We start from the raw sequence: 20450 nt of genomic DNA on the forward strand, positions 1-20450 counted from the left end.
GTTTAGAATAAAACGTTTCTTTGTTATTGGTTATATATATTATAGTTGTCGGTACTGAGAGTAGAACCCCTACCTATCTAATTATTTGTAATAATTTGTACTATTACGCAGTTATTGCACATGCCACAGAGCTTAGAGGGCTGAGGAGTGCATACAGGTACTTCTAAGATGAATGACATCAGCAGGCCTTGTAAAGTAGGACAATGGGAAGTGTACGGGGTGGGATGCACCTCAAAATGGTATAACTCACACCCCCAGAGGATATGATTCACACCCAAACACACAGAGAGGATATGATTCTCACACACACAGTATCACAGTTGCCAATATTGAGTTTAGAACCCCTACCTATCTAATTATGTATACTACAGTGTTACATAGTTATCACACGCACCACAGAGCTTATAGGATTTAACAGTGTCCCAAGGTACTTCTAAGGTGAATTATATCAACAGCCCTTGTAAAGTAAGGCAAATGGGAAATGTACTGGGTGGAAAGGGCATCAAAATACTTCATCCTACAAACATACACACTTACAAACACCTTTACACACACACATACACACATTTTCCAGAACTGAGAGTGGAACCCCTGCCTATCTAGTAATTTGTACTATACTGTTAAGTAGTTATTCCATGCGCCATGGAGCTTATAGGGCTGAAGCTGTCCAAAGGTACTTCTAAGGGGAATGACATCAGCAGGACTGCTAATGTAGGGCACTAGGAAGTGTACTGAGTGGGAATGGCCTAAAACTGTTTCACCTACAAACATATACACACACACACACACACACACACACACACACACACACACACACACACACACACACACACAAAAGGCAGGTGATGTGATATTACAACCCCCACCTCAGTACTATTACACAATGGAGCTCACCTTCATGATGGCATGAGCGACTGGTTACAACTGATATGCCACTGTCCACAGCAGGATATCACTCTATGCCATTCAGGGTATCCCTGTGTATGACTCACTCTGTGTGTGTGCGTCTCCCTGTGTCTCTCTCTATCACTGTCCACCTCTCTCTTCCCCATGTCTGTGTGTGTGCATGCTTGACATAGTTATATGTTGCCCATATATATATATATATATATATATATATATATATATATATATATGTCTATCACATGCAACAGATGCAGATGTATCACATATGAGCCACCTACAGCTAGCTGAGGGTAATCCTGTCTGATGGGTGTGCATAGAGACAGTTAAGGTGTACATAGCTGTCTGTATGCAAAGACATATGCACAATACAGTTATATAGTCCAGTGTGGGTTCTGACATAGGCTGTAATTGTAGGAGCATGCCAAGTATGACCTGCTATAGTAAGGGTGGGACTCCATTCCAGAGGTAGTTGTACTCCGGTCCGGGGTTGTGTGTGCTACAGCCATACTTCTCCAATGTAAAAAGAAAGTTGCTAGAGTTACAGGGTTTGTTTTAGCAGATATTTTCTGACATATATAACGTCTGAAACTGAAATGTATTGTGTCATTACCTACTGACAGGAATCCTCAGATCATCACAGTGATTTACAGAGAAATACAACATGTATGATGCACAGACCAATACTATGAGCCAAACTATAGACATTCTTGCCCAAGCTGGCCAGTTGAGAGGTGTGGCTATAGCCGATTGATTGATGAAGCTGTGTAAACAGTCCAGCACCTTGGTGATATACTGGCTGGGGATCTCCTGCTTGTGTGGTATTCTTCTTACCTGAAAAGTCATATCCTGGTGTGAGCATACCTCTCAACAGTAGTTTTTTGTGGACTGTCCAGATATTTGTCTAATTTTTGTCCATTTTTCACAAACTTGTGGTTTTCTGGCAAGTTAGTGGCAAATAAAGACTGAAGTTAGAAAATAATGACAGATACTTGTTTCAGACTCCATAACCTTCAGACAATTCCTGCTAATTGTTATTCTACCAACTTTCTAAGTTTGTAAGAGCAATATTTAAAACAAGTGCCTATCATTGGGCTTTTGTCCCACTTTTGTTTATGACCTTGTCCAGATATCTTGATGTAAAGGGTTGAGAGATATGGGTATGAGTACAGAATGCATTCTAGTGAGCAGAGATGTCCATTATATGTGTGGTATATTCCACATAGCATTGTGATTTCCAGGTATGTCAGTGGCAGAGTAGTCCAGAGTGATGTGGTGAACCTTTGACAGACAGCTGTGTATAGGTTGATAGGTTAATATGAGGTTAGTAGGCTACTGGCGTTGAAGCCCTTATAACCCTCGCACAAGAGTGTGTGCAGCCCATGTTAAGACATGTCAGCACCCACAGCACCTGCCCAGCAGGGTAACTGGTGGAATCAAAGGACTGTATTTTCCACTTCCCATGCACTTATACGGGGAGCATTTCACTTGGGGTGTTGAGGCACTTGGCTTGATGTGGACAGGGAGTGTATTCCATAGATGGGTGTGTGTGTGGGAGATGTATCTATCACGCCGACAAGCCCTACTGATATCACAAAGCAGGTTGCTGCTGCGCCTACAAGTTGATCGAAAAGGCCTTGACTTCCAAATGTGCAACAGTCCCATCAAGGCAGGGACTGGATTGCTTTGTATGCCAGACAGGGGTCACCTCTGCGGAGTCTGTATGGAACTGAGTAGAGGGACAGTACTGTTAGCCTATCTGAGCAGGGTAGGTGTTTGTGATCCTCCATTCTCCCAGTGAGGAACCTCTGTGGTCTCTCCAGCTGCTGCATGTGCTTTGTGAGGGAAATGCCGAAGGGGGTGCTGAACAAAATAATTGGCCTCATAAGGTTAGCCTACATGGATCTTATGACCTCTCTCTCTGGATGGGATACCCTTACATTTGAGCTGTCCCATCTATGAAGCTTTCTGTACAATGGGAGCAACATTGTGCTCAGACTTCAGGTTGCTATCAACCTGGGTGGCCAAATGTCTCACTACTGATTGCGTATGTAGGACATTGTTGATAATGTGATACTACGTCCCCACATAGTATCACACAGTATCACATTGTTGTTAATGTGATACTATGTGGAGACGTCAGTCTCCCCAAAGGGGATGATGATGCACCTGCAGGCATTCAGCTTGAGGCCATGTTTCTGGCATAAGTCATTTGTTTTGGTGAGACCCTCTTCTAGGACGTCCACATCACTTTGGGTATTGATGACTGTTCCCAGCTTGTAGTTATCTGCCAACTTGGACAACCATAGGCCAGTGTTTTTGGCCTGCACCTCAGGGAAGTATATCTTGTATACCAGAGGCCCCCAGACTGATCCTTGGGGTATGCCATTCATTACTGGTATACTGTGAGTTAGCTACCCCTATTATGATTATGTGGGTTCTATCAATGAACCAGTTTACTAACCATCTGGTAACATATGGATTGCAACCTAGTTGACAGAGTTCATGTAATATGGCCAAGTGGGGAATAATGTGTAAGTCTTTGGCCAGGTCAAGGTGGCCGGAGTGCACCATCTTTCCCTCATCCATGCCTTTGGTGGCTGCCTCAGGGAAGTCATCCAGAGTTCACTGGTATACCTCCCCTGAGAATGGCAGACTGTGTAGGGTAATGTATTTGGATTTTGCCAATGTACCCATTAATGAGATTCATGATAATCCACTGCATGGCCTTGCAGATCAGACTAGTTAGACTGATGGGTCTTTTATTTCCTGGATCGGTGAACACTCCACCTTGGTTGTAAAGGTATGACAATGGCTGTTTGCCACTCGGCTGTGATAAAGACAGTACTTAGGGTTTGGATGTGCAGGGTGCTGCCAATTCATGCCTGGGTTCATGTAGGCTGCAGCCTGGGATGTATTCAGGTCACATGGAGGCTGTCTTCTTGATTTTGAGAGAGCAGCAATGCCCTGTTCCCTAGTGATAAGGGTAGGGTGTTCAGGTGCTGGGGATGTCCTGCTTCCCTGATGGGGGGCAGGGTGTGATTTCCACTGAATCTGTCAGCCAGTGGATTGGCTTATATCTACAGCATTTGTGTATGTGGTGTCCTTGACCATCAGTTCTGCACAGATCTGGAAGCTTCCTTTGGGAATGCAGACATATGTGAGGAAGGCCTTATGACTGTCTGTCTTTGATGTGGGCAAATTGGACTCAGAGTTGCCTTTGGTGGATTTCACTGGTGTTCTTATTTGTTTGTTCAGGCTAAGGGGTGATTACTTCCAATTGTGTACCTGCTCCTTCATGGTTCTGGACAGCAATGTCATCCTTTTGTTATATAGCTCCTTTTTGCAGACGTTTGCGGACAGGTTTACTCTCACTTGCAGATGGTGATGTTGTCCTGTCAGGTATTCCTGATTCCATGCATCTCTATATATATGCTGGCATAGTAGTTTTGTGTACATTTGGAAGTTGGTACCCGTTTCCTCTAGTGGGGTTGGGGACTCTTCAGCTGTTTATACCATCCCTCTGGTGGTTGTGATCAGCTTGTGGGACATTTTCCTTTTACCATGGCTAGAGGGGGATCAGGAGAGATGGTGATATGACATGTGACTGCTTTTCTGTCGGATCTTGTCAAGGAGGATGATACCATAGGGGTGCTGCAGTGGTTGATCATGTTGGTTACTGCCAAGTCTGACATAGGTATCACATCTTGTGGGGGTATCAAGTGGCTGTCCTTAGGATGTAGCATTGATAAGATGGGGGAATCTCTGTGTATTTCTATTCTGCCATGGTTGGATAATATAAGTCAGCCAGGATCAGGATGATGGGTGGAATCTTGATAGAGTTGTAGAGGGCCAGGTATGTGGGGTGGGTGTCCTGAGTCAGATATGTTGGTCTGCAGCTACGTATAATTTGCATAGGGGTCTTGTCAACAGTTGACAGCACTTGGAGTGTCTCATGTGTGTCAGAGTGTTTGACCAGCCTGGAGGTATGTGTCTAATATATATTTACACTCCACCTCCTTTGGCTTTGATGCCCACATTTTGGAGTCTGGCTGTGAGTCAGGATGAGTGATCAGGCAAGGCTGGATTTCTGTCTGCAGCTGTGGGCCAGGTTTCCGTGAGTGCACAAATGTCACCATCTTCCAGGGTTACGACTGCTTGCAATGAGTGCATTTTCCTGTTTAGACTTCTAGCATTTAGCGGCATGGCCTTTAATTTACGTTTTGTTGAGTGTTTTATGTTGACTGTATGGACCCCATGACTTACCCTACAAAGGCACTATGGGAGGCAAAGGCCTTTGCCAGAGGCCTGAAGGCCAAGTGAGACAGATGCAGGCCATCTCTAGGAAAGCAGCATGGTCTGTTGATCCCGTTCCCAGGCTGCCAGTCAGTGGATCCCCCTGGGATGACGCCAGTAAGTGAGCCAAGAGTTGCTGGCAATTATTTTCTGTTTGTATTGAGCCATCATTCTGGGTGATGGCAGAATGCTGCTTAAGGCTAAGGACATACCTGCATGGGACATACATTCAGCAAGCTGACTCATGTCTGTCTTCCTATAGTCCAGGGAGGTACATCTGACATTGTTCACACCGCCATGGACCAGGCCGGAGTGATAACTGTACCTGTTGTGGGGTGGCTTGAGTGTATGTGTGCTATGGCAGATTATGGCACATGACAAACAAGTAACCGTGACTTTCTCATTATCCTACCTGCTGAGAGGCACACCTGTGTGTCTCACAGTGGCTTCTTCTATGAGTAATATGTTGGGTGCATGGTAATGCCTTAGTATTTGCAAGACCCTGGAGTGTGGACTATGCATGGTCTGTGGTTTGTGGAGTTCTCAAGTGTTTTTGCCTCTAAGGTTACCTTTGTTTGGGTTTTTGTTTTGTTGTGGACCTCCACTTACATGGGTGTGTGTTGTATATTTGCAGGTGATGTTTACTGACTCCATACACTGCAGGGCACCTATGTTACTGCACAATTTGTTCTGGAGTGCACATTCTCCATTTGTCTGGCCAGTGGTTCCCATTCCCCTTATGTGTGTCTCTTTGTCCTTCTGTAGTCCAGTCACAGGCTTTGGCCACAGTGGCTGCTATGTATATGTAATTCTGGTGTGAGCAGGGTGAATGCTGTAGCATCACACACAAGTTTATGGACTTCACACCTCTGAGTGTACCTATTTAGCAGGTTGACCATCACTGCACCACTACATCTGCTGTGGTCCTCAGACGGTTTGTGTTACTATGTTATTATGAGGCTACATGTTGGCCTAGCTGTCAAAACCATTGCAGACTGACATCTGGACAGGCCCATATACGACAGTCAGACAAAGGCCCGCACATGAGGACAGGGTGTTAATACTGTTCTGCCCAACATAGACAGTTGGGAGACCAGTTTGAATTTGCTTGCTTTCTCTTATGGGTATGACGTCTGCTTCTCCACTGTCTGCCATTGACACTTTGACATGACCCTTTCTTGTTTTGCAAATAGTTGGCAGGCGAGTGCAATGTTAGGACAAGCAGAACAGATATACAAGGCATACATGTGCACCTTCTGTGACAACCTGTCATTCCAGGGGTATGGATACTGGCCAGTGACATGTCAGTGCTGGCACAGTAAGGTGGCAGCCTTTTATAACCTGGCAGTACAATGACGTTCAGGTACCTGCTGTCCTACTAGGCACCATACCTCTCACCTTCTTAGAGCCAGACATCTGGACAAAGCTGTAAGTAATTGGGGGGGGGGCCTAAATATAGGGACCATTGTTAACTACTGGCCTTAGAAACCTAGAAAGGTGATAGGATAACAGGTTTTGCATTAGCATGCATTTTTCTTAAGGGTATGAAGTCTGAAACTACAATCTGACATTATTTTCTGACCAAGTATTTTGTGATTTGCCAGAAAACCACAATTTCATGATAAACAGACCAAAAATATGGGCAAACCTCTGGACATTCTGCAAAAAAGTCTGTACAGTTGAGAGGTATGCTAGGCACTGTGTAGGTTACTCCAAGCTGGGTACTGCCCATATGTGTGGCCCCCTGTCCTTGACCTGTACAGCTTTCCGGCAGTAACAGATATTGACATCTGGACAGTGTGTACCACTCCTACAGGAGATGTAGCTGACATGCAAAATTGTTGGCACTGCAACTCTTGGAAGATGGACCCTGTCAATCACAGTACTGTACCTAGGCCACTAAGACATGACAGCCAGGAGTAAGTGCTGGCCACATCCTGACAGTATTAACTACACATATACATAGCTCATTGACCCCTGCATATTGCGGACATGCGACACGTTATCAAGTTGATTGGGACAGCCCTGTGAATGTGTGCTCTGCTGATAATGCCCTACAAACATTAATGTTACTGCATTTCTATGGGAACATGGGTGTGTTAGGGGGAACACACCTGTCATCACTACACATTTGCACAGACTGTGCCGATGTTGATTTTACATTTTGGTTCCATTTAGCACAGTATTGTGCCTGTCCTGGAGAATACAGGCATATCACTAAAGACCACAGGTTAGATTGTAATGGCAGACATGTAGGTTTCAGACTTCTTACCCCTCAGAGCCTTAATGCAACTGCAAGACCTGCTTTGACATCACTGTGCAAGTCTGCAGGGGAATATTTCATCAATGTCCTCATTTGTGGGCCTTTGCCAGACATTTATTTATGGTTTTCTATGGCTGACTTTCTGAGTAAGGCTGAAGGGCGAGTATGGGACCCCCACACTGACATCCATGCATGTGACCTATGACCCTCCCCAGTTAGTTAGGCTCCCACATATACTGCAGTGAGATTTGTCAACTAGGGGACAACTGCATACTCTGGGGAAGCCAGTATTGGACGGATATTTCCTGTTGTCCCACACAGCTGTCGGTTGTCTGCTGCTATCCCAGTATGCCGCCCCATTCCTTTGCATGCCTGCAGCGATACCATAGCTATGCTACCACAACGTACTACTCCATTCATCTATTGTTAAGAAAACTAACTTACCTTGTGCCTGTGGCAGTTGCGAGGACGGTGCTTCAGGGCTGACTCTGTCGGATGCACACAGTATATAGCATATACATGGTAAGGTACAAGTAGTGTGATGTGTGTGTGGTATCTATTTTACTATGTGTGTGAGTCAGAGAGAGGTGTCAGTCCCTGGGTCCCTACAGTGTCAGTGTGTGTGCTATGCGTTGCCAAGGCCTGGGCATACTGGGCACGCCTCCATCTGCCTACAGGGGCAGGCTCAGCGGGTTCTTCCTCCAAGTCTCCTGATCTTGTGGGGACCTTGGCAATGGGGGTGGGCTGTGTGGCCCTTTCCTGTGATGTTCCTGCCGCAGCTGTTTCCGCAGGATCACATAGTGTAGCATGGCACATACTATGAACATGTGTGCATATGTGGCTGGAGAGTACTGCAGGGCTCCACCAGATATGTCAAGGTAGCAGAACCATGACTTGAGCATCCCAAACACATGCTCTACAATGATCCTGGTTTGAGTGTGTGCCTCATTATGGCATTCTTCAGTGTGTGTGTGTGTGTGTGTGTGTGTGTGTGTGTGTGTGTGTGTGTGTGTGTGTGCGCATTTGTGATGGGTGTCATCATCCATGCATAAGCCAGCATCCCCACCCGATGGCCATATGCGATGTCCCCCCTTGCAAATGCCTGGTACATCTGTGACACATGCCAGATGTGGGAGTCATGATAACTACCAGGGCTGCCAGCACACACATTCATGATAATGCCCTGGGCATTGCACGACTTGGCATTTGATGGAGTGACAGCCCTTATGGTTGAGATAGACTATACCCTCTTCACTGGGTGGTGCTTTGATGTGGATGTGCGTGCAGTCTATAACACCCAGTACTTCTGAGTAGTTACTACACAGTGGAAGAGACGCATATTGCTGGTCCTCTCCTCAGAGGTGCTGGGAAAATGTATGTGCTCACTGACACGTCTTTGCATGACATCCAGGAAATGGTGAAGAACCCTGGATGCAGATGCCTGCAAGACCCCCATGATGTCCCCAGTAGGTCTTTGGAAAGTACCTGTATCCAATATTCGTAAGACTACACATACCTTATTTCAACTGGGATGGGTTCCCCTCTGTTGGCTCTGGGTCTGTGATGAGGCCGGCACAGCTTGATGAGTTGCAATAGTATGTCCCTGTCCACCCTATAGCGCTCAACTATCTCCAGTTCATGTAGCCCCTGAAAGGTTACCCTGGGTCTGAACACTCTTCTCCTCCTCGGTCCGGTTGAGAGCATCATCCTCATCACCACTTACAGTCTGTGGCACATACAGATGTAGCAAAGCAGCAGCAGCCCCTAACATTTTATCAGTTAAAATTCCCAAGTGTGTAGTGTACACCAATGGTGCAGGGCTTGTGGGAAAAACCAGACTGAAAAGTGTTTGCATACTTTATACTGGTATGCTGCAGATGATGCTGTCTGTGTGATTGTCTGACTAGGATACATTCCTCCTGCCAGCTATATTACTGAGGGGTTTGAATGGGCCACTGTGAGTGGCAGAATCCATATTAGTAACTTGTAGTTCATTACTTTTATTCTGCTATTTCCTTTTTTTTTCTTTTTTTCCCAGCTGTGTTCAAGCCCCGCGCATACTGTTTTAGCTAGTGTAAATACTGCTGAGCAGAAAAGGCCCTCCCCTGGACACAAACATGGTCAGAAATTCTTGAAAGAGCTAAGCGCAGCTAAACAGCATCAGGCACACACCCTTGCTTAGCTGAGCGCAAATAGAAGCCAAGGAGCTTCAATGTGTTTACACCAAGCATGACACATCCCCTTTTCATGTCAGCTGCTACTTCTGCTTACACCACGGCATTAGAGTCCCTACAAGGTTAGGTACCTGCGGACACGGTCTCCCTTTTTGTTATTCAATAAATTTAGCTCATTTACATACACCACTGCCTTAGTCCCTTGTTACATCACTACACTGGAGCCAATGTCCTTAGCAACCACTGTTACCTGTTATTGTTTTGGTTCTGCATGCTACCCACTATAATGGCAAAACATGTGAATGACATAAAATTGTCTTTTTACATTTTTTTTATTTTCTGCATGCCACTGCGCTCCGCTTAAATGTCCAAAATCGGCCAAAACATACTTTTGAAACACTTCTGCATGCCAATGGCCATATTTTTGGCCATTGGCATGCCTAATACTCTTAATACATGCTTTACTTTCAGCTGTCATGCCCCCATTTTGATTTTTGCAGAAATGCACATGGTTAGTAACCGAATATATTTCTGCAGTGGACACAGCTCCAACACGGATGCCTGTCTGCTTGCTGAATCGCCAATTCACCTCATTTGCATAGTTTTCACCAGCAAATGAGGTGATTAGCAGTATTCCATGGTGTCCATGTCAGAATAGTGCTGGAAGGCTCGTGCACGCCCCCAGCCTTGTTTACTGGATCGCACAGGAAACAAACTCAGTGTTTGAGCCATGCCTTTATTCTTACATGGAGTTTAGTTCTGCGTAAGCTTTACTGAATCCTGGGGTTTGTCCAGATTTTTCTGTGCTAAGAATTTAAGAGATAATCTTCCAGCATCCTACGCACATAGTAAAAAAAAACATGGATGACTCCAGCACTATTTTATCACTGTTTCCTGAATAGTTTTATTTTAAAAGTTAAGGGAATAGTCTTCAAAAAGGTACGCTGCATGTGACACCCCCACACCTGTGTAACATGAACGCTGGCATCAAGGTAGCCTACCTTTCACCAAATACCATCGCAATCATTCACCCAATAAACCAGGGTGCTACTGCAACCTTTATCGCATGTTATATTTAAGAAAAAAACCTTCACTCGTGCTACTTCTGTTACTGAAAGTGAGAAAACACTCTAGAAAATTCTGGAAGGAATACAACATTTTGCAATGCACAAAGAAGGTAGTACCAGCATGGAAAGAGGTGACGTTGTCAATATATGAATGAAATATGGAAAAAGATCATGAACAATGTGCTAGCACATAAGTACTTAGACTGGTGACACTATAGTACAGCTGGCTAAAGAACTGGGCTTAAAAACTGATAATGGTGGTGTTGAGTAATTGGTGGAAACTGTGATGCAGAGTTCATCCCTGCAGTTACTAAAGTGAAACTTAGATCAGTGGATGTGGAACCATAAACATACCCCTCGTCTGGCACCTAAGTCTACTAGAGAGAGGAAGCTAAATGCTTGGTCACTCATGCCCAAGTATATATACAATTCAAAACCCTTGTGAAACAAAACCCATTACATTTTACTCAGAAGCATGGCTAAGCTTAAAAAGGCCCTTTGGGTCAATAGCCTAGTACTGTTCTATGATAAAATTAGACTATGAAGACCCAACTGAACAGAGATGCAGAAGGTGACTGACAGAGACAGAGAAAGAGGAGAACAAGACACCCTCCCCAAACAAAATTTTCAGCCACTGTTAATAAGGGAGTGTAATTTTTCAGGAACTTAATTTTAATACAGAGAGATTTTCTACAGTTGACATTGATTCAAGATACACTTGCTTGCTGCAGGGAGGTTTACAGTGAAAAAAGAGAAGGTAAAAGTTGTTTGGGCTTTGTAACAATGTATTAATATAATAATGCTGGCAATACAACTATAGTGATATAAAAAATGTTTAGAAAAAAGTAGACAGTATTGGAAAGTGCAAAGTTTGGTCAAAATGTCACTACTCAGATTTTTGAGAAGCTATTGTGTGATGTAATAATAAAGGTGATTTAAAAAAAAAAAGAAAAAAGGAGAAGAGAAAGTGTGGAGTATAAACTGGGCATGTTTTTAAAGAAGCAAGGCTGTCTCCATTTTTGCTGAAGATGCCAGACCTTCAAAAGGTTTCATTGAAGGGCTTTTATCCTTTGAACCCCCGATAATTACTGCAAGACTTGCACAAGCTCTTCTGAAAATGTACATCTTGTGAACAGTCTTCAAAATTCTGTTGTACTTTCTGTCACTGAAGAATATGGTTTTGATGATTAACCCTCATCTGCCTCCCCTTCTTCCTCTGCTTCATCCAAGGTACAGCACATGCTTAATTAAAAATACTGTAATGTACTCAGACTTGCTGTGCAGTCAGATAATTTAATCAAAAGTGCCCTGTAGCGCATGCTATCATCCCATCCCAAAGAGATGATGCAGAGCATTCAAAAGGCTCTTTTAAAGGTCATTTTATAAATAATAGTATGTACACTGCAACTGAGCAATGTGTCCATTTACAGTCAGTACTCGCCCTTAGGCATAGCCTCCTCTTTCAAGTGTGATATGCAAGTCACACTGGGGGGGGTATGAATACCCATCCAACTATCTGATTCCTTCTTAAAAGAAGATATCATGTCATACTACTTTATCTGGAGATGATGTTTGTTCCAGTAAAAGGTGTAGTTGTTGCAGTATAAATTGGTCTCTCCATCATGATTTGTTCATTTACTGACTAACATCTCTGGGTCTAGTGTGTGCTGGACTGATGTGAGAAGAAATACAAGGTCTTTAACTGCTGGATTCCTAATGGCCTGGAAGACAAGGCAAAGATCACTCCTAAATAGTCTACAGGACAATGAACACAGGGACAAGGCCTCCAGCCTCTCTTGATGGCTCAGACCCTTTAAGCTCATGGTCTTTTTTGTTAGGAACCATATGTGACATTACTACATACTACATGACATATCCTCTTTATACATGCTGCTGATAGGTACAAGTGTTTTTCAAGGCAAGGTGAGTGTGGACTTGCTACCGACAGCTACTGTACTTCAACCACCCTAACAATGACATATACCATGAATGTTAGCACCAATATGTCTACATCCACAGCATTCTTAACAGTTATATGATGTACATGGGTATGTGTATCCCAGCAGTAGGCTGGTGTATCCCTCACAATGTCAATGCAATCCCTTAGTATTGCAATGTTAAGGCTTCCTACTTGGGTATGTATGTGCAGGGCCCCCACAATTTCAATTGAGGACTCAGCACCATGGGACAGCTGTAGTAAGAGGCAGCTCATAAATGCCATAGAGGCCTTATAATTACCCTCTCTCACAGAACTCCCTGAAACAGACAAGACATTTATGTTTGCTGCAAACCCTCGTGTTGCATTCACAAGCCTACAAACTTAGTCAATAGTACTTTAAGCCCTTCCTCCATCTTCAAACACAAACACACACATATACACTCACTCTCTTTTTCTTACAGCCACAATCCATTCATGTAAGGTGATTCTAAAATGTACATAGACACACTACACTCAGTGGTCACACCATGGAGGACTGTGGAGTACAAGGTCCAGTGCAATAACTCCCTCTAGTAAACACGAGTTAGAAGCCCCTACCCAGACAATGAGATAAAAATCAGTTACTGTGTGACTGTCCCCTTAGCAGACACACCTGCATTACTCAATTAGTAACATCCACTGGACAGCTATTAACCTTTTTAAAAGTAAACAGCAGCATATACTGCAGCATATGTCAGTTAGACAGTATCATAAACAACTATTAACAATTAAGGCATATAATCAATGAGTATGAGACATTCTTCAGCCTGCCACGATGTCTGTACACTGCAGCACACTGCACTTGTCGTGTCATGTAACAAACCACAGCCAATGTTCATATTCCAGTAGACAGTATTCACCTGTTGTCAGCTAAACCCACAAACTCAACTCCATTCCACAGCAAAGTTTCAAGATGGCCACCAAACAACATTCTCCTGCAGCATAATTACAAAGCAGTAACCCAAATCTACTACCTCAAGAGAACTGTTGATTAAAGAAGACATTTCTGTTTTTTGTATTATCTGCTTGCTTGGTAGCAAATCCTTAAAGCAATATCTAAAGTCACGGCCATGAGTGTGTTATCCCACAATTTTGACCCTCTTTGTGCAGTCATTATACTTATGATTACATTAAATGTCACAATCACTTTTACCATATTGTGTGCATGCCCAAGGCTACACAAAACAAAGCATGTTTAACCTCATGTTCTCACTTAAGTATCTGTGAAGCACAATGTATATGTGTGGACAGGTCAATGACCCTGCTGAGCACAATAGTATAAAGTACTACTAAGGCCTGTGGAGTTGCTAAAGTGCAAAAAGGGAAGCATTTGTTGGTACTGTTATACATAACTAAAATGATGGACTTGCTGAATGATAATGAGAAATAAAGGAGAGTTTAAAAAAACAAAATTAATACTGCTTAGGATCGATTTTGCACTAAGAGAATTGTACAATGACAGGATAACAGATGAAAAAGCATTTAAATACATACTGATAGACCAGCCAGTAATGCCATAATTTTTTGGCATACCAAAAGTATTTAAGAATGTGATGAACCCACCATTTAGGCCTACAGTGGATGCAAATGGGTCCAAAACATATCCCCTAGCTAAATATTTAGATTGTAAGCTAAAAAAAGATCTGAGTTCATTAAACTGATATTTTAAAAGATTCTTTGGGTTTTTTAAGAACTATTAAAACAGAACTTTATGGGTAAGACATGATATTTGTTACAACAGACATCCATGATTTGTTTACTGTCATTTCCCACAATACTGGACTTGAATGGTTTGAAAAGGATCTTATTAAAAAGGGAAAATTTACAAATGATGAATTTAAAGTATGTCTAGAGCTTATGGAATTCATTTTGAATAAAAACTTCTTTGAAGGAAAATTTTATAATCAGCTTAGTGAGGTGGAGATGGGAGGTGGTTACGCCCCCCACTTATGCTAACATAGTACTATCGATGTGGGAGAAGTACATTTCTAATTCCAGGTATGCAAAAAATTGGAATTTATGTAAGAGATACCTGGATGATATTTGTATTTTCTGGAGAGGTGTAGAAGATCAGCTTTATGAGTTTCTAGAGTATATTAATCATACTACTGAGTTTTTAAGATTCACTTATCATATTACAAGAGAAATAATGAATTACGTAGATGTTACAATTCACAAGATAGATGAGTTAAACAGGTTTTAATCTACTATACATTGAAAAAGTACTTTCTCCAGTTCATATTTATATTTTACTATCATGCATCCCTTTAAACAAAGAAGAATATTGTAAGGGGACAATTTATTTGGGGTTCTAGAATGACATTTGATGATAAGGACTTTTTGGAGGAGTGTGAAAGTATAAAGATGTTTCTGGAGAGGAAATATTCGATAAAATTGATAAAGGGAGTGATGGAAGAAGTCAGAGAGGGAAGAAAAGATAGGTTCAGATCAACTTGGGGAAGGGACGTGGACAGCCCTATAAAAGAAATAACGCCAACATTGGAGGTTATTAGGGATAAAGATGAGGGTGGATATGATTATAAGGGGGCATTTGTAGTAAATTTTCACAGTGACACTAATATTATTACGGAGATTATTAGTCAGAAATGGGAGAAGTTTTCCCATTTTTCTGAGTTGGAAAGAATTTTTAAGGAACCCTTGCAGTTTGTGTTTAGAAAAGGGCTCAATGTTAAGAAAATTTTAGAAAATGATAAGTATGAAAATAGGGAAATAGCAAAAATAAAAGATTTGGCACATACAAATGTGAAGCATGTGCTCATTGCTCATATATTACTAATAAGGAGACCATACATTTAAAACCTATGGATACATTTTTAGATTCAACATGTTTTATTAATTGTGAAAGTATGGGGGTGATTTATGTGGCATTATGCAAAAATGTGACGCCTTATATGTAGAGAAAACAACACGAAAATTCAAAAGAAGGACTTCTGAACACTTGTACAATATTCAGAATAAAGAGGAGAGGAATGCCCTTTTTATAAGCACACTACAGTTTGTTTACAGGCCACATACACATTCTTTGCACTTGAAAGGGTAGAACAGAACCCTAGAAGGGGGGCAATGGGAGACTCTGATAGAGTTCACGGAATTATACTGGCCGCTTGCGTTAGAAGCCAAGAGAATCCCTGGACTCAGTTAGTCTGTGTCCCTGGCTCCTATTTTAAAGTTAAGGACAGCTAGGCTCTGAATTAGATTATACTAGTGATTAGGGAACTGATAAAAGTGATTCTTTTGAGTTTTATATATATATACTTATTTATTTTTTATTAAGGCAAATGCATTTTAGAGAGGTTTATTTAATGTTCACAATGTTTTTAATGCAATTGCTTTGTAAAGTCACAAGATGACAGTAGAGTACACTGTGCATAGATTTTATAGGAATAATTCTGAATTCTCTCACTATAGATATATATATATATATACACACACACACACACATATATATATATATATATATACACACATATATATATATATATATATATGTATATATACACACAAACACACATCACACAGTGTGTGTGTGTTTATGTATATGTATACATATATATGTATATATATATATATATATATATATATATATATATATATATATATATATACATTAATGTTTTTATTTTGTTGGAAATAAGTATTTTTTATGACAATTAAATTTTATGTGTTAGTATATATTTTTTATGGTTCTCTTTGTCATGAAAGTACTGGACTGTAGACTGTTTTTAAGGGATGCTGTTTCTTTGTAATTAATGAAGTTTACTAAGTTGATTGATTAATGGGGTTGGGTATTTAAGGAGTGAATGTTTTGGGCTTAAGTTATCTGATGAAGTTGTGGTACACAGATGAAAACGCTGTGATCAAGTTAATGCGTTAAAGCTTTTTTATTTTTTTCTTGCTCTCAGTTTTCATTTTACTTGGCAGTATCTTAAAGGTTTATTTGCCCGAGTTACTTCCGAAGTATCTATTGTGGATTTTTTTTATGTTGTTCTAACTTTTAGGCACTTTTTCCTTCTCTTTGAGTTTGGTCCACATAAGACATGTTGTGTAGGCCTTGTATTCTTTTAGTAAGGTATCTCCTGTGGGAATTCCAGCTGTTGCATATGTCTGGAAAGATGCATGCCAAACAGGGCATTACATTCAGTGAATGGCCTAATGAGGGCTGAGTAAAGGGGGGGGGGCAATGACATCTCTAGTTCTAGACACAATCCCTTTATTTATAAACTGTGTAATATAGAAGCCTTTCGTACAACAATGGACACATGTTGGTCAAAAGTTAGGTCACTGTCCACATAAGTTCCAAAATAATGAACTTGGTCAACTTTCAGGGGCATATGTCAATGTGGTAGTTCCCCAAGATAGATGACTACCCACAGGATACAATAACGCATTTTTTTTGTCATTTAGTTTCAGTCCACAATTTTTTCACCAGTTATTTATTTGGGACAAACCTTCCTGGAGAATGTCAAAGCCATTTTGGGGATTAAATGACTGCTCCTAGCTTGCAGTCATGTGCAAACTTAATCAGCTAGAGCCCTATGGTATTTGAGTTTTACTTCAAAAAAGTACACGCGAAACAGGAGAGGCCCCAGCCAAGAACCATTGGGGTGGAGGGACTCCACTGGTGGCTGAGTTCTTTGCTTACTCTACTTTGATTTTCTGTCTTATCTGTAAGCTGGTTACTTATGGGTTTATTCACAGTTTTAGCTTTTCTACTATGGCTGAGTGGGGAATTGTATCAAAAGCTTTGGCCAGGTGGAAGTATGTAGTGTATAGCATTTTGCCTCCATGAATTACTTTGATGACCTTTTCAATAAAATCCAGCAGGTTCAGTAAGCATGACCTGCCCTTGACTAATTCAAACTGATATGGGTTCAGTGTTTGGAGGTTCCCTATCTCTTGATTGTTAGCTCCATGATAAGTCTTTCCATGGATATGCATATGAGGCTGGTCAGACTTATGGGCCTGTAATTACCTGTATCTGTAGAGGGTCCTCCTTATGCAGGGGAGTGACTGTAACTGTTCCCCATTCACTTGGTACAAAACCTATATGGAGGCTGAGACTGAACAGTGTTGTTAGGGGTGTGGCTAAATCGTGCTTTGTGTTATTTAAGATGCATTCAGGGATGTTGTCAAGCTCCATCAATGCAGTATTTTTGGTTTTGATAGCACTTTTAGGACTTGGTCTTGTGTGACAGATAGAGGCAAGCCAGTTGAGAGAGGGGGTAAAGCTGTAGCTGAATTTACTGGCCAGTAGGTTTGCTATATCTTCAGACTCAGAGTTCACAATCAGTTTAGTGCATTCTTCTTTTGAGATTATGAACATAACTAAAAATTGCCTTGTGATTGTCTTTGGTTTGGGTAGCTGTTTTAGCCTTATATTTGGCTTTGGTGGATTTTATTAAACTCCTGAATTGTTTATTTTAGGAACAAGGGCTCTAACATTCTGGGAATTACTCTTCATAATTTTAGATGAAATTTGTTTCCTTTTATTACACAGCTTGTTGATATTAGGGTTCCACCATGTGGATTTGTTTCTGGGGTTTGCCCTGTACTTGTTCCTATGGGTACAGCTGCATCTATGCAGCAGTTTACATACTTATATAGTGTGGTGGTGTACATTTCTGCATATTCAGTGGAGTTAACTGGGTTTGGTGGAGACTTGACTTGAATTTTGCCAATGTATCACTTAGGAGTAGGATGTTTGCCTTAAAGAAACTTTTAAAAGTATCTTAGTTGAAGGTTTTCAATTTTATTTTGAAGGATATTGCTTTGTGGTCTGATCTAACAAGTGGTGAAGATACACAAGGGATGGTACAAGATGCTCCCATATTAGTAAGGATAAAATCCAAGATGTTATTCCTCCTAGTGGATTATCTTCCCACAAATCAAATCACAGCAACACCAGAACATTTTTTGTTTAGGCTTAATGTCACAAATGGAAAAGGTTAAGGCAATTGAAAAAAAAAATATTTTACAGAAAACCAACTTATTTAACAGTTATGCCCTCACTTTCAGGATAAGAGACAATGACCTAAACGTAGAAGGATATGCAAACTGGACAGGGAATCAGATGAAATGATGAATACTGCTTGGAGTTCTGCTTCAGAACAGTTGGATGTTTAGATGCTTTATTTGATGAAAAGTGTCTCAGATATAACTGCTGACACACTGTAGGGAGCAATCCATGGGTTTAGTGACAGAAAGAAAAATAACAGAAACTGCAAACAATACCAATAAAATACAAAGTGTCCATTTTAAAGAAGTTCTCTAAGACCCAGGTTAAAATAGCATTTTTGTAACACATTAAAAGCTGTTAAGCTGTCAAAGGCTTTACTATGAGAACATACAAGAAAAAAAAAAAAAAAAACAGAACAACTCTGCAAATGATGTGACCATTCAGACTTAACGTCACTATTCTGCTCCCTGGAAATACATACACAGACTCTACAGATGTATTATCTACTCATTTTAAATGTCTTACCTTTTTACACATGTTGTACATTATCTCTAAATGTTTTGGACTAGAAAGTAGTGTGTCAGTGTCTACTGTAACATAGTTATGCAGAAGAGGCATCATATCTGAAAGAAAGAATATAAAAGGCAAATATGTTAACTTATAAATGACAAGTACAGTTTCTGTTGCTCTTCTTATACAGTGATTAATGGAAAACTGCTCTTAGATATGATGTAGACTAGTTTTCCATTAGCATGCACATCAAACACATAGTAGGACAGCCAGTTACTCTATTACATATCACTGTCCCACTGACACCTACAACCCTCCAAAGTAATATCTAATTATGATATGCCCAAAGAAAAACAGATTTTAAAGGAACACTAGGACTGCCTGCTCAATCTAGTTTGTTCACTTCCTTACTTACTGGATAAGAATCCTTCCTAATAGCTTTTTTCTCCATACCTTACATCTGATCCATGCATTCTTGAACTGTATGTTTTTAGCCCTAACAGCCTACTAAGGAAGATTGTTTCAGCATCTATCACACCTTCTTAAAAAATAATGTTTATTTGCATCTTCCATAAATCATCTACCATGTGTCTTAAAAACTGTGTCTTGTACAGTGTTTTCTGAAACAGAATACCCAGTATGAATGTGAAGTCCAAATGAGGTAGTGAAACATTTGTATTATAGTTTCTTCTCCTGTACATAAATAAGGACCACTATGACCAGAAAATGTAAAACACCTTAGTATTTCAAAACAGCACTACTATCTACGGAAATCTGAAAATAATTAATTTGTTGCACCCAATAACAGTTTTGGGGGCAGTCATATTAATATGATTTTGTTTTGGGGTAAACTTTCTTCTTCCCTATGTGGTTTCTGTATCCACAAAATTCAACAATATGCTAATAATCCTTCTGTTTCAAACTGTGCTGTTCACTCATTTTGAATGGCAGTACTCAGAATGTCATTTTACAAACACACTGTAAGCCAGCATCTTTTTCAAATGAAGACATTTAAAGTTTTTTTTTGCTTTTTAGAAAGATAAGAATGAGTCAGCAGCAAGACCTCCTTCCTTAGCTCACACTATTTTTCAGCTAGAGGTTGCATACTTCCAGAAATTCCAGACTCTCACTTGCTCTTAGCTATGAATCCTTAGGGACTCTAAGATTACGAATCCAACAGGAATTTAAGACGGAGAAGCTGCAAACACCATGCAATGTAGGCTCTTCCAGGGCCAAAAATGTTAAAATTTGATGGTCGGTAAGACTTATGAGATAACGAAAA

At 41.0% G+C, this 20450-nt stretch overlaps 1 protein-coding gene across 1 annotated transcript in view; it reads right to left on the bottom strand.

Moving 5' to 3' along the window:
* Positions 1 to 20450, bottom strand: part of IPO8 (importin 8) — a 3293983-nt gene that overhangs the window by 768369 nt on the left and 2505164 nt on the right. The window contains exon 19 of the mRNA XM_044088203.1: positions 19184 to 19281. Within this exon, the coding sequence (XP_043944138.1) occupies positions 19184 to 19281 (98 nt within the window). The remainder of the gene's footprint in view (positions 1 to 19183; positions 19282 to 20450) is intronic.

Source organism: Protopterus annectens, chromosome 11.part0, assembly GCF_019279795.1.
Source record: "Protopterus annectens isolate FY-2018-M chromosome 11.part0, PAN1.0, whole genome shotgun sequence".
NCBI classification, from domain to species: domain Eukaryota; kingdom Metazoa; phylum Chordata; order Ceratodontiformes; family Protopteridae; genus Protopterus; species Protopterus annectens.